This window comes from Lucilia cuprina, chromosome 3, assembly GCF_022045245.1.
Source record: "Lucilia cuprina isolate Lc7/37 chromosome 3, ASM2204524v1, whole genome shotgun sequence".
Taxonomy (NCBI): domain Eukaryota; kingdom Metazoa; phylum Arthropoda; class Insecta; order Diptera; family Calliphoridae; genus Lucilia; species Lucilia cuprina.
In genome coordinates, this window is record NC_060951.1 from 34026894 (window position 1) to 34040683 (window position 13790).

Consider the following 13790-nt stretch of genomic DNA (forward strand, 5'->3'; position numbering starts at 1 on the left):
TAAAATCTTATATCAAATGAAAATATATATTCGTATGTTAATCCAGAAGCGGATCCAGGAGAGTGATAATATAATCAAACAAATTTTTCATCAAAACAAGAAATTAATTTCAAACAATTTGATGTCTTATCTGCTAAATTATAAAACTAAACAAAATCTTTAAGGTCAAATCAATTGATTTTACAATTTGAAATATAAATGATTATATTTTTACAAATTCAGCAAAAATTAAAAAAAAATTGATGAATTTTTTTTGCACAAAATATTTCTAGCATTATCAAACACTTTTAACTAAATCAGCAAAAAAATATCTAAATTATACCTTCGAGTATAAAATGAATAGTATAAATAGCCTGCGATGGACCTACTTTCTACACAGTTCAGTTTTGCCTTTAGCTTAACGATAACACGGATAAGGAGGACTAATAGTTTTGGAAACATGAATGCTTTGAGGATAGTTTGTTTGGCTGCCGTATTACTGGCAGCAGGATCAGCCAATGGAAATCTTCTTAATAAGTTGAGACCTTCTCAATGGCTTTCCGCACAACAACTGGAGCAACTTCCCTCGATAGCAGATATCACTCTGCAAAAATTGGAAAGCATGTCAGTGGAAAAGGGTGTTGAATTGATGGAAAAAATTTGTAAGTTTAAGTAATTTGAATTAAACAATAGTCATAAAAAACGAAAAATCCTTTTCACAGATCACTTATCCCAAATCAATAACGAATTGGATCCCAGCTATGTGCCTAGCCCCAGCAATGTTCCCTGTTATGTCGTTAAGCCTAATGGCAAAAAGATCGCCACTACTTTGGACAAATTGGCCTCGACTTGCAAGCAAATACCAGAATTTGGTGATGAGGAAGTAACCATTTTCATTACCGGTTTACCCGCCACCACTGAAACCGTCAAGAAGGCCAATCGTAAATTGATCAATGCTTATCTACAACGCTATAATCTCAGAAGACAACAACCTCAACAGTTTGAATATTCTGGAGAGAAAATGTCGCGCACTTCTAGTGAGGAAGAATCCAACGAATGGGAAAAACAACAACCCTCTACCGGCGATTTGGTGGTAAATTTTACAAAACCTATTAGCCTTCTGATTTCTTAAAATATAAAGTACTTTCCTTTTTCTTTAGATTATTGATTTGGGCGATCAATTGAACAGCTTCAAACGTTTTGCTATGTTGGATGTTAAGCAAACTGGTGCTATGGTTGCCTCCGCTCTCTTGGATATTACTGAAAAGTGTGATGTTCCTGATGAAACCATTCATATTGTTGCTCAAGGTATTGCTGCCCATGTTGCTGGTGCCGCTGGTAATGAATACACCCGTGAAACTGGTCGTCAATTGAGACGTATCACTGCCTTGGATCCCTCTAAAGTTTTGGCCAAAAATCCCAACTCTTTAACTGGTTTATCTCGTGGTGATGCTGAATTTGTTGATGCCATCCACACCAATTCCTACGGTATGGGTACTGTGCAACGTGTTGGTGATATTGATTTCTATCCTAATGGTCCTTCGGCTGCTGTCCCCGGTGCTCAAAGTATCGTAGAAGCCAGTATGCGTGCCACACGTTATTTCGCCGAAACTGTTGTTCCAGGCAATGAACGTAACTTCCCCGCTGTTGCCGCCAACTCTTTGAAGGAATACAAAAACAATGAAGGTTTCGGTAAACGTGCCTATATGGGTATTAATGTCGACTACGATTTGGAAGGTGATTATATTTTGGAAGTCAATTCTAAGAGTCCCTTCGGTAAGAGAGCTGCCGCCCAAAAACAAAATAACTATCATGGTAATCACAGCTCTTCAAGAAAGAAGGACACTTATTAAGATGCTTGTTGATTTTCTAAATTGAACTGACTTTTGAATTAGCTAAACTGCTTATGATTCTTATGTTTATAATTTTCAAAAACACAAAAAAAAATGAAATAATTTTAGATAATAAATATGCTGCAATTCTTTTAAAAAGAAAAATAATATATTTTATTTCTTAAAGAAAAATATTTAGATTACCGCTAAAACTCCTAAGAAACTTAGTGCTTTTGGCAAAAAGTGTTGGGATTATTTTCATATTTATTTTTTTTATATTCGCATTATTTTGCTAATATAGGGGTTGACTTTATTCGGAAACTAAATTGGGTTTTAAAAAACTAATAAAAATAGATATATTATTTTTCTTCTTCATTTTCAAATGTGTTACTACATTCGAGTCATTTATGACACTTCTGTACGATTAAAATGATCACGTATGCGCGCATATTTAGATCAAAAATGATACATTAGTCAAGAAGTACATAATTCAAGAGGGTCTTTAATAATTTCTATCAGTTGTGAATCTTAATTGATCATTGTTTAATTTTAATTGTTGTTGTCCAGTTACAAACAATAACAATTACATAGAAAACAATTTTAAATCCTTCTACTTATTGAAATATGATCACAAAATAATGTGGAAAACAATCATATTTCAAACAACAGGATGATCAATTTATGATTGCTATAGGGTCAAATGAGACACTATAATTATAAAGTTCATGAGAATCATGGTGTAATAGTGGACCGATTTTAACCATTTTCACCGTAGGCGTTTATGGTACCATAAAAAATCATGTACCAAATTTTATTGAACTATATCCAAAATTTCGACCTGTAGTTTGATTACAAGGTTTACAATCCATATTCAGGGGTTCAGTTGTATGGTGGCTAGGTGAAATAATAGGCCGATGTTACTCATAGGCTTCGTCCGTGGGTCAATAGAAGATCATGTACCAAATTTGATTGAATTATCTGCAAAATTGAGAACTGTAGTTTGATTACAAGGTTAACATGGACGGACGGACGAATATAGCTAAATCGACTCAGAAATGATTCTGAGCCGATTAATACATGTATATATAACAAACCTAAGCATAACAATAAAAACGGCCAACTTTTACAAACGCAACAACCAAAACAAACAACAAATTGCACGTTGTTTTTGTAAAGTTAATATTTATTGTAGAACTACTTTTACCATGATATCATTGTGGCTCCAAGAACACACTTTACACAAACAAATGCCAAAAATACCGTTATCACAACAACACAACGCACAAACAAATTTCATAAACAACAACTACACCTGAAGATTTAAACAAGTCACGGCCTGATGCCATGTAAAGCCTTTGAAACAATAACAAAGCTGTGCATAACAACAAACATTAGGAAGGAGAAAAACTACAACAAAATTGTTAAATTTTAACAAATTTTAACAATAACAATTAAATAAATATTCATACATGTATATATTCAGTTTTGTTGTAATTTTACAAAAACAAACTTACCGTTTTTTTGTATTTGAGGTTGGTTGCCTGTATAAAGTAAATAGTGGGTGACGGCAGCAAGGCAAAACTGTTTAATTTCTTATGGGGGAAAACACTAAAACACTAAATTACACATTTCATTATCATTTTCACTTCCTTAACACTGTTTTCAATAAATTATTAAGAAAAAACTAAATTTTTACATGCGTCTTTATAAATTTTAACAAACTTGCATCCGCTTAGTTTAAAGATTAAAAGAGAACTAACAAAAAAAGGAAGAAGACGAATGAAAGAGAAAACCTAAAATATTCATATATTAATCTATTCCTTAAGCTATGCTAAGAATCTGGCGACTTTGGATTTTGAACAAACATTTGGCAGCACTGTGAAATTGGCAACAATAACTTAGCACTGTTACATAATATCATGAAAAGATCTACTTTAGAAGTTACGTTTTAACATACATTGAATAGGGTTCTATAAATCGACTTTCGAATAATCGAACAATCGATTTTTTGTCGAGAAAAGTCGAAAAGTCGAAGTCAACTATTTTGTTCCAAAAAAGTCGATAACTCGACTATCATCTATGAAAAAAGTCGAAAAGTCGACTTTATAAATGAAAGTCGAATAAAGTCGGAAAGAGTCGAAAAGTCGGAAAGAGTCGATAAAAGTCGGAAAGTCGGCAAAAGTCGGAAAAAGTCGAAAAAAGTACAAAGTGAAAAAAGTACAAAGTTATCTTTAACTTAGCCTTTAGATAGGCTACATTAATTGTTTTTATAAATAAAATATAGTTTGGTCTTCAACTATAAATAACATTACGCATTTAATATGTTGAATCGTTCTGGTATGTCTCTATGAATGTGTAAAAACTAAACACGCAAAATCCTTAGCCTACCTAAAGGATTTTAAAAAACTAATAGCATAAAGCATTTTAACACTTTAGCTATTCCCTTTTATTTGCATATTCTACTTTTCATTAGTTCTCTTTTTGTCGTTAAGCTAAGCGGTTGTAAATTTGTGAAAATTTATAAAGATGCATTTTAAAATTATGTTTTTCATAATAATTTATTAAAAATTTAAGTGATTAAAGAAATAAATTAAGTGATTAACAAGTGCAAATAACAGAAAAAGTGTTAAGATGTTTTGTTAAAAGAAATTTCTAGATGCTGCCCACAGCTGCTGCCACCAACATCCATCACCATCTTGTGAAGTAATTAAATTTAGAAAATGAAAAAAAAAACAATTAAGAAAGTTATGAATATTAATTTTGATTGTTTCTTAAGTATTATTATTTCTTTACAAATGTTTTTGTTGTTATTATATAATTTTTTTTCTTAAGTATAGATTGTTATTGTTGTACTTTATTTACAACTGTTTTTTTATTATATACAGCTTTGTTATTGCTTTTTTAAAGGCTTTGCATTTCATCAGGCCTATATTTTTTGTTGGGTGTCACAAAAAGCCTGCAGGCGTGTTGTTGTTTATGTTTATGCGTTTTTTGTTTTGTTTTAGTGACGTCACTGTTTTTGCATTTTTTTTTTTTTTTTTTTGAGAAGAATTGATTGATTTTATTATATGATTTTGTTATTGTTTTTTGAAGGCATCTGGCCATCTATTTTGTTGTTGGATGTCACTAAAAGCCTGCAGGCGTGTTGTTTCTGAAATGTATTTGTGCGTTTATTTTACTGACGTCACTGTTTTTGCATTTTATTTTGAGGGGAATTAATGTGTTGTGTTTTAATGTTGTTGTGACATCATGGATTTGATGTTGTTGTTACATTTTGTATTAATAATCATTTGTTTATGTTGTTCTTGCATTTTGCTTTTATAATACATTTGCATTTTATCAGGCCATCTTTTTTGTTGTTGGATATCACAAAAAGCCTGCAGACGTGTTGTTGTTTTTGCATTTTATTTTGAGGGGAATTGATTGATGTATTTAAACTTATGGAGATTTTTGATATAGTCATTTATTTTGTTATTGTGACATCATGGATTTGATGTATTTGTTGCATTTTGCCTATATACTGCCCAGCAGTTCGACGGGACAGTCCCGAACTGACCACTTAACCTACCACTTGTGGTGGCCCCTAGCCACCTGACTACCTAGGTGACCAACCATTTTAACATGGGCTTGTCCTACGAGGAAGTCAATCGTCACTCTATAGACTACAAAGAGACAGTAAAGAGACGATTGCCTCCGCTCTCGCTTACAAAGGGGACACTAAAGGGACTGTCTTCATTCTCGTTTACAAAAAGTTTAGTTGTGACGAAAGACCAAAAACATACGAATTGGAGTCAGCCAGGTGGTAAGATATTAATGGAAATAAAATTTAAAAATTTCAAGTGTATACTCTCTAGAATACTATGGGGCAATAATGTGACCATTGACCCGAATGATATAAATTTGAGTCAACCAGATGATGGCATATTAGTAGAAAGTAATAATTATTTCTCCAAAAGATGGGTAAAATAACTGCTTTAGAAAATACAAAAAAAAAAACTGCTTTTAAGAGTATAATCTCTATGTTACTTGAGGACAGTAAAGAGATGACTGTCTCCGCTCCCGCTTACAAAGAGGACACTAAAGTGACGACTGTCTTCATTCTCGATTACAAAGGGTACATTCTTGACGAATAACCCAAAACATACGAATTACGATCATCCAGGTGGTTAACTATTAGTGGAAATTACTTTCTTTTTCGTATGCATTCACTCTTTGTCGAACTGCTGGGAATATTCCTACACCTATACATTAAAGTATACCAATCTGCTTAGAATCACTTTCAGAGTAGAATTAGTAAAGTATGTGTGCACGCAACAGGTAGCAATTTTCAAGATAACTTAATGAAATTTGACAAGGAGGAACGCTATTGAAATGGTTGAAATTAGTTTATTATTTCGCATAGCTTCCATAAAACCGTACCCCGTATAGGGCTTTTGTGCTCATAATTATGTTAAATGTTCTAGGTATTATTTGTTAGTCTTATAGACGTTTTTTACAACACTGCCGATTTTAGTAAGGATCGGGCTTCATTTGACCCTAGCCCCCAAACGAACTCCTCATCTGAAAACGACTTGAAGGTAAAAATTTATTTATGAACTTTAATAACATGATCTTTTATGGTACCGTAGACGAAACCAATTGAAAATGGTTAACATCGATCCACTATATCACCTAGCACCCATACATCTGAACTCTACGAATGGGGCTTTTAAGTTTATAATTATGTTTAATATACTTGTATCTCGATAAAAAGCTGCAAAACCAAGTTCTATACTAGCCTTGATAAACTATATAATTAAACGGCCTCATTTGACCCTATCCCCTATAAAGGCCCGCAAAATTTAGCTTAAATATGCACAATTTTATTAAACAATAAGGGCCAATCTTTAGGTGAAGGATTAGGGATTAAATTAAAATTAATCCTACAAAGTTGTTTTTGAATACTTAGGTCGGGTTTCTTACTTATCAGTTAAACTAGGCTTAACTTGCTGTTAGATTAAACTCGGAACAAAATTAGGCGGACTTTAACCGATAATTGTTTTAGATTTAAGCTCAGTTAACTTTGTTAGTATTGCCTATTTTTCACTTAAAAACACAAACAATGAACAGCTGTGTTATGCAAACAATAATTTTGTAAAATGGAAATTTTTATATAAATGTTAAATAAACATTTAAAACAATAATTAATGAAACAAAACAAATCAAAAAATTGCAATTTACTTAATATATTATGTTTTTGTTCTTCCGAAATCATTGTTTTATTGTTGTTGTTAATTGTGTTTTCTTACTTATAACTTGAGTTTAATTGGCCAATTACACTCAGTTAAACTAAGATACTGACAACTGAAAAACACGAAACATATATTAAACCAGGTTTAACCAAAAGAATGAAGATTATCTTTATCAGAAAAAGTCACCCTAAAAGGGATAAACATCAGACTAAATTTATTTTTTGGTTAACTAATCAGATTATTAATTGACATTTGATTTCCAACTCAAAACCCGCTCTAAATGGCTTAAGTATATATGAGCAAGGTACAATTCAACTTATATGATTTATTATAAAAACTAAATCACACTTTACTTTAGTAACAGGTGAAGTGTATTATATGGTCGGCCTCGCTCGACTATAATTTCCTATTTGTTTGTCATAAGGTTTGCACTGACTCTTTATTTAAACACATCATGGTGAAGAGTATATAAAATCCGTCACAGATGAATATAAATAGAACTTTTTTATTTAAACCGTTACCGAACCGTTCCGTTACAAAATAAAATCCTTTAAATCCTTTTCAAAGAATTGCAAAACATTTATTTCATCACCTCAACTACAAAAAAAGTTGAGGAGATATTGGGAACAAAATACTACAAACACAAAATCGCTTTAATCATTCAATATCTTTTATAAAAGGTATCAACATCATATCCTCTAACTAGCTTATTCGTTATCACGGAAATTCTTCCAGGCCTTGTGAACACCATGGTAAGTATTTTGTTTTTGAGCTGGAGCTCTCTTACCGAATGGACTCTTGGAATTTACTTCCAACATATAATCGCCCTCAACATCGTAATCACAATCAATACCCATATATACACGCTTGCCGAAACCATCATTATTCTTGTATTGTTTCAATGAGTTGGCAGCAACGGCTGGGAAGTTGCGTTCATTGCCTGGACGGACAGATTCAGCGAAATAACGGGTAGCACGCATACTAGCTTCAACAATGCTCTTAGCACCAGGAACAGTTTCAGCAGGACCATTAGGATAGAAATCTACATCACCAACACGTTGGATGGTACCCATGCCATAGACATTGGTATGGATGGCATCAACAAATTCGGCATCACCACGCGACAAACCAGTTAAAGTGTGAGGATTCTTGGCCAAAACTTTGGAAGGATCCAAGGCAGTGATACGTCTCAATTGACGACCAGTTTGACGGGTATATTCATTACCAGCAGCACCAGCAACATGAGCAGCAATACCTTGAGCAACAAGATGGACAGTTTCATCGGCAACATCACATTTTTCGGTCATATCCATAATAGCGGAGGCAATCATGGCACCAGTCTCTTCAACATCCAATAAAGCAAAACGTGTAAAGCTATTCAATTTAGCACCTAAATCAATAATCTAGAGAAAGGAGAAAAAAGGATATTTAGCAACGGATCTAGGAAATATTTAAGAAAGAACTTTCATTAACTTACCACAAGATCGCCTGAAGAGGATTCTTGTTTTTGCCATTCACTGGAGTCTTCTTCGCTGGATGTGCGTGACATTTTCTCTCCAGAATAATCGAACTTTTGAGGTTGTTGTTTCTTGGTATTATAACGTTGGAGATAAGCATTGATTAACATACGGTTGGCCTTCTTAACAGATTCAGTAGTGGCAGGTAAACCAGTGATGAAAATAGTGACTTCCTCATCACCAAACTTGGATTGTTGTTTACAGGTTGATGCCAATTTGTCCAGGGAAGTGGTTACTTTACGACCGCTTGGCTTAACAATATAACAGGGAACATTGCTAGGGCTGGGCACAAAGTTAGGCTTCAAAGCGTGATTTATTTGTGACAAATGATCTTGGGAATTATAGTAATATAGTTACGATATTCCTTTTTTTAATAAAAATAATTTTACTTACAAATCTTTTCCACTAATTCAGCACCCTTTTCCACTGCCATATTTTCCAACTTTTGTAGAGAAATTTCTTCTATGGAGGGTATTCCCTCCAGATGGGCTGAGGGTAGCCATTGTGAAGGTCTCAACTTGTTGAGTACAGATAGAGATCCATGAGCAGAACCTACAACTAATATCACAGCAACTACATAGACAAACTTCGAACTCATTGTTGCTAATTTTCAGACGATGCCGCTAATCGAAAGTCAAAACTGAACTGTGTGATCTGTTGTTTCATCTAGAAGTTTTTATAGTAGGACAAGCTTCGTTATTTTCCATTAAATATGCTTAAATCATGAAAAATTTTTTTTGCGTTTTTTTTTTAAATTTTTCAAAAGAAAACTTAAAAAATACTGATTTTTAAAATAATTATCTGTAAGTGGTCAATGACTTTTAGAAATTATAGTTTAGGAAGTGTAATGATAAGAAATCGCTTATTTCAAATTATTCTGAATTAAATATATTTAGAATACATCGAAAGCTCTATTATTTCAATCAAATTGTCTAAAATCTAGTGCACTGAACTACAGTTCTGATTTATCGTTACTTCAATCAATATTACCTGCTGAGAATCAAACCCACAACCCCCAGACTGAGAGGCTAGCATTATACCATCTTGCCTACAGGGGCATCAAATTTGTATACCCTATACTATTATATTACGCCTTTGTTCTGATGTTTGTAACATCCAAAAATATTAGTCATATACCCTCCTTAAAGTATACCAATCGGCTTAGTATCACTTTCTTAGTCGATTTTGCTATGTCTGTCCGTCCGTCTGTCTGTGTGTCCATGTAAAGCTTGTGCAGGTCGTATTTTTAAGATAATTCTTAAAAAATCGTGTTATGTTTTATAGCTACACTGCAATGTTTAAGTTAGTTATTTATGTTAAAGCCATTTTCGGAGGGACAACTTATATGGGCGGTAAGGTCAGCTATAAACTAATCCACATAAAATTCGGTATAAAGAGGTATTTTTATACCCACCAGCAACGAAAAGATGGATTGATTTGTTCATTCCGTTTTTAACACATCGAAATATTAATCATAGACCCACAAAAGTATATATATTCTGGGTCCTTACTAAATTCTAAGACGAAATAGCCATGTCCGTCTGTCTGTTGAAAGCACGATAGAGCCCGAACGGAAAGAGCTAGAGTGTTGAAATATTATATTATTATTAAAAGGTTTTTTTGGTATTGAAAATGAGCAATATCGGTCTACGTTTTCGCATAGCCCCCATACAAATGGCGCCCTGATTAACAGCTTTAACAGCCATAACTATTTTAAAAATGCGAGTATAGCGACTAAATTCGACATAAATAAGTTTTATATGTGTCAATTCGCTCACTACTAAATTTAATAAGGATCGGTCCAGAATTGACTCTACCCCTCATATATAGTATCTTCCAAGAAATTACTTTAACGTCCATTTCTGACTTAAAAATAATAGTTTAGCGCTAAAATTCGCTATAAGTAAATTTCTTACGAACAAAAATCTATTTACCAAATTTTACGAAGATCGGTCTATAATTAACCCTACACCTCATATAAGGTCCCCCCAGCACAAATCTCTCCACTGAGTTTTATGAGAATCGGTCTATAATTGAACCTTCCCCAATATAAGGCCCGTCTTCAGGAAACTAATTTAACACACATTACTGTGCATTTATAGTAGAGCGTTCTATTTACGCATACGGTTTGATGGTGGGTACATAAAATTAGGCATGATAGCGCCAATTATGGGCATAGAGCTGCCATACTTTGCAAAACAATTTCCGTGTATATAAAAAAAACTTTTGGAAAATTTGATCACAATATCTGCATAATTATGACTTTTTAAAATGTATGACGGGGGGAAGTTCGATTCCCACCTGAGGCAATGGTGTATTTCTTCGAATTTGATGATACATATTTCCTTCTTTCAAACTAACTAACTGATATGAAAAATTGGATACAAATCATTTGGATAATCTAATGTTTAGATCATATAAGAAAACACTGTAAAAAAAATACATATATGATATTTGAACACAAACATGTAATATCAAATAAAATCCTTTAAATCTTTTTAAAAGAATTGCAAAACATTTATTAGATCACCTCAACTATAAAATTATCGTTGGGAATTACTAAAAACTATAAACAAACACAAAATCGCTTAAAACAAGATATATCTCACATAATCGGCATTATCATTAAATCCTTCAACAGACTTATTCGTTATCACGGAAATTCTTCCAGGCCTTGTGAACACCATGGTAAGTGTTTTGCTTTTGAGCTGGAGCTTTTTTACCGAATGGACTCTTTGAATTAACTTCCAACATATAATCGCCCTCAACATCGTAATCACAATCAATACCCATATATATACGCTTGCCAAAACCATCATTATTCTTGTATTGTTTCAATGAGTTGGCAGCAACGGCGGGGAAGTTGCGCTCATTGCCTGGACGTACAGATTCAGCGAAATAACGGGTAGCACGCATACTAGCTTCAACAATGCTCTTAGCACCAGGAACAGTTTCAGCAGGACCATTAGGATAGAAATCTACATCACCAACACGTTGGATGGTACCCATGCCATAGACATTGGTATGGATGGCATCGACAAATTCAGCATCACCACGCGACAAACCAGTTAAAGTGTGAGGATTCTTGGCCAAAACTTTGGAAGGATCCAAGGCAGTGATACGTCTCAATTGTCGACCAGTTTGACGGGTATATTCATTACCAGCGGCACCAGCAACATGAGCAGCAATACCTTGAGCAACAAGATGGACAGTTTCATCGGCAACATCACATTTTTCGGTCATATCCATAATAGCGGAGGCAACCATGGCACCAGTCTCTTCAACATCCAACAAGGCAAAACGTGTGAAGCTATTCAACTTAGCACCTAAATCAATAATCTAGTGAGAGAGAAGAAAGGATGTTTTGTAACACATCTAGGAAATATATAAAATTAAACTTTCATTAACTTACCACAAGATCGCCTGAAGAGGATTGTTGTTTTTGCCATTCACTGGAGTCTTCTTCGCTGGAAGTGCGTGACATTTTCTCTCCAGAATAATCGAACTTTTGAGGTTGTTGTTTCTTGGTATTATAACGTTGAAGATAGGCATTGATCAACATACGATTGGCTTTCTTAACAGATTCAGTAGTGGCAGGTAAACCAGTAATGAAAATAGTGACTTCCTCATCACCGAAATTGGATTGTTGTTTACAGGTTGAAGCCAATTTGTCCAGAGAAGTGGTTACTTTACGACCGCTTGGCTTAACAATATAACAGGGAACATTGCTAGGGCTGGGCACAAAGTTAGGCTTTAAAGCGTGATTGATTTGTGACAAATGATCTTGGGAATAAAAACTTAATTACGATATTCATTTTTTAAATAAAAATAATTTAACTTACAAATCTTTTCCACTAATTCAGCACCCTTTTCTACTGCCATATTTTCCAACTTTTGTAGAGAGATTTCTTCTATGGAGGGTATTCCCTCCAGATGGGCTGAGGGTAGCCATTGTGAAGGTCTCAACTTGTTGAGAACAGACAGAGATCCATGAGCAGAACCTACTGCTAATATAAGAGCAACCACAGAGACAATCTTTAAAGGACTCATTACTGCTAATTTTCCAACAATGCCGTTAATCGAAAGTCAAAACTGAACTGTGAGATCTGTTGATTCATTTAGAGGTTTTTATATTTAGAAAAGCTGCATTATTTTGCATCTAATATGCTTAAATCAGGAAAAACATTTGGTTTTCGTATTTTTATAATGTCCCAAAGAAAATGGTCATTGACTTTCGAAAATAATTATTTAACTAGTGTAATGATAAGAAAACGATTACATACAATTATTTAAAATTAAATACATTTAGAATACTTTGAATGCTTTATAAGTTCAATCAACTTTTCTGAAATGTGTTTAAAAAAACTGCAATTTAGATTTATAGTTTAGAAGTATTAAAGTTCTTATCTGTTTTAATAATCAGTTGAAATTTTGCCATGAATATTAAAAACGTGTCCACAATGAATTCTATTTTTTTTTTTATTTTTAATATATTTACTTTTAAGACCGCAAAGTTTTTTGACCCTTTAGTCATCAGTTAACAACAATTTCGTTTTCATTTTCTGAAAAGAGATCTTCAGGAAAGTTGCACCATAAAAAGATCAAAAGTTATTTATATGGGCGCAAAAAGAAATAATAGATCGATGTGGATCAAATTTGCAAATTTTAATAATTACTTATATACAAAACATTTTCGTGTTAAATTTCCTCCCGATATGATTTCACTAGTCTGCAATGAAATCATTCTTTCACTCTTTCACGTACAAAACTAAACCGCTGTATTGTGATGTATATTGATAATTTTTGATAAAAAATGGAAAAGGTATTTTCAAAGGATATCGCAGGATATTATCCCTTTTAGCATATAACCCTAATTCTACTGTAGCTGTGAAGTCAAATTATATCGAGAAAAATATAAAAAAAAACTGGAACACCGGTGTCCCATATACGTGAAAGAGTTAAGAATGAACAGAACATAAACTTCCATAATCATGAATTAAGGGCGAGTTTTTCTGATAAAGATAATCTTCATTTTTTGGTTAAACCTGGTTTTATATATATTTCGTGTTTTTCAGTTATCAGTAAAGTTGCATATTATCTTAGTTTAACTGAGTGTAATTGGCCAATTAAACTCAAGTTATAAGTGAGAAAACACTATTAACAAAAACAATAAAACAATGATTTCGGAAGAAACTTAATATTTTGAGTAAACTGCAATTTTCAGATTTGTT

The 13790-nt window shown here is 33.2% G+C and overlaps 3 protein-coding genes across 3 annotated transcripts; 1 reads left to right on the forward strand and 2 right to left on the reverse strand.

The window, feature by feature from the left end:
• Positions 1-387: 387 nt before the first annotated feature.
• On the forward strand, positions 388-1912 carry LOC111679959 (vitellogenin-1-like). Its single transcript, XM_046946583.1, has 3 exons — positions 388-641; positions 702-1072; positions 1140-1912. The coding sequence occupies exons 1-3, from the start codon at positions 440-442 to the stop codon at positions 1830-1832; spliced, it is 1266 nt and encodes a 421-aa protein (XP_046802539.1). The 5' UTR covers positions 388-439; the 3' UTR covers positions 1833-1912.
• A 5756-nt stretch (positions 1913-7668) lies between these two features.
• On the reverse strand, positions 7669-9212 carry LOC111679954 (vitellogenin-1-like). The gene is made up of 3 exons (XM_023441563.2): positions 8953-9212; positions 8520-8890; positions 7669-8445 (listed from the first exon to the last, which is right to left on the reverse strand). The coding sequence occupies exons 1-3, from the start codon at positions 9155-9157 to the stop codon at positions 7750-7752; spliced, it is 1272 nt and encodes a 423-aa protein (XP_023297331.1). The 5' UTR covers positions 9158-9212; the 3' UTR covers positions 7669-7749.
• Positions 9213-11099: 1887 nt separating this feature from the next.
• On the reverse strand, positions 11100-12644 carry LOC111679955 (vitellogenin-1-like). The gene is made up of 3 exons (XM_023441564.2): positions 12402-12644; positions 11972-12342; positions 11100-11898 (listed from the first exon to the last, which is right to left on the reverse strand). The coding sequence occupies exons 1-3, from the start codon at positions 12607-12609 to the stop codon at positions 11203-11205; spliced, it is 1275 nt and encodes a 424-aa protein (XP_023297332.2). The 5' UTR covers positions 12610-12644; the 3' UTR covers positions 11100-11202.
• Between the last annotated feature and the right edge of the window lie 1146 nt (positions 12645-13790).

Excerpts from the sequence above, each read along its gene's own strand:
- LOC111679959 (XM_046946583.1), top strand. The coding sequence starts at position 440 with ATGAATGCTTTGAGGATAGTTTGTTTGGCTGCCGTATTACTGGCAGCA. Across the intron at positions 642-701 it reads TGAATTGATGGAAAAAATTT|ATCACTTATCCCAAATCAAT; the intron begins GTAAGTTTAAGT and ends TCCTTTTCACAG. Across the intron at positions 1,073-1,139 it reads CCTCTACCGGCGATTTGGTG|ATTATTGATTTGGGCGATCA; the intron begins GTAAATTTTACA and ends CTTTTTCTTTAG.
- LOC111679954 (XM_023441563.2), bottom strand. The coding sequence starts at position 9,157 with ATGAGTTCGAAGTTTGTCTATGTAGTTGCTGTGATATTAGTTGTAGGT. Across the intron at positions 8,891-8,952 it reads TGAATTAGTGGAAAAGATTT|ATCATTTGTCACAAATAAAT; the intron begins GTAAGTAAAATT and ends ATAATTCCCAAG. Across the intron at positions 8,446-8,519 it reads CCTCTTCAGGCGATCTTGTG|ATTATTGATTTAGGTGCTAA; the intron begins GTAAGTTAATGA and ends TCCTTTCTCTAG.
- LOC111679955 (XM_023441564.2), bottom strand. The coding sequence starts at position 12,609 with ATGAGTCCTTTAAAGATTGTCTCTGTGGTTGCTCTTATATTAGCAGTA. Across the intron at positions 12,343-12,401 it reads TGAATTAGTGGAAAAGATTT|ATCATTTGTCACAAATCAAT; the intron begins GTAAGTTAAATT and ends TTTATTCCCAAG. Across the intron at positions 11,899-11,971 it reads CCTCTTCAGGCGATCTTGTG|ATTATTGATTTAGGTGCTAA; the intron begins GTAAGTTAATGA and ends CTCTCTCACTAG.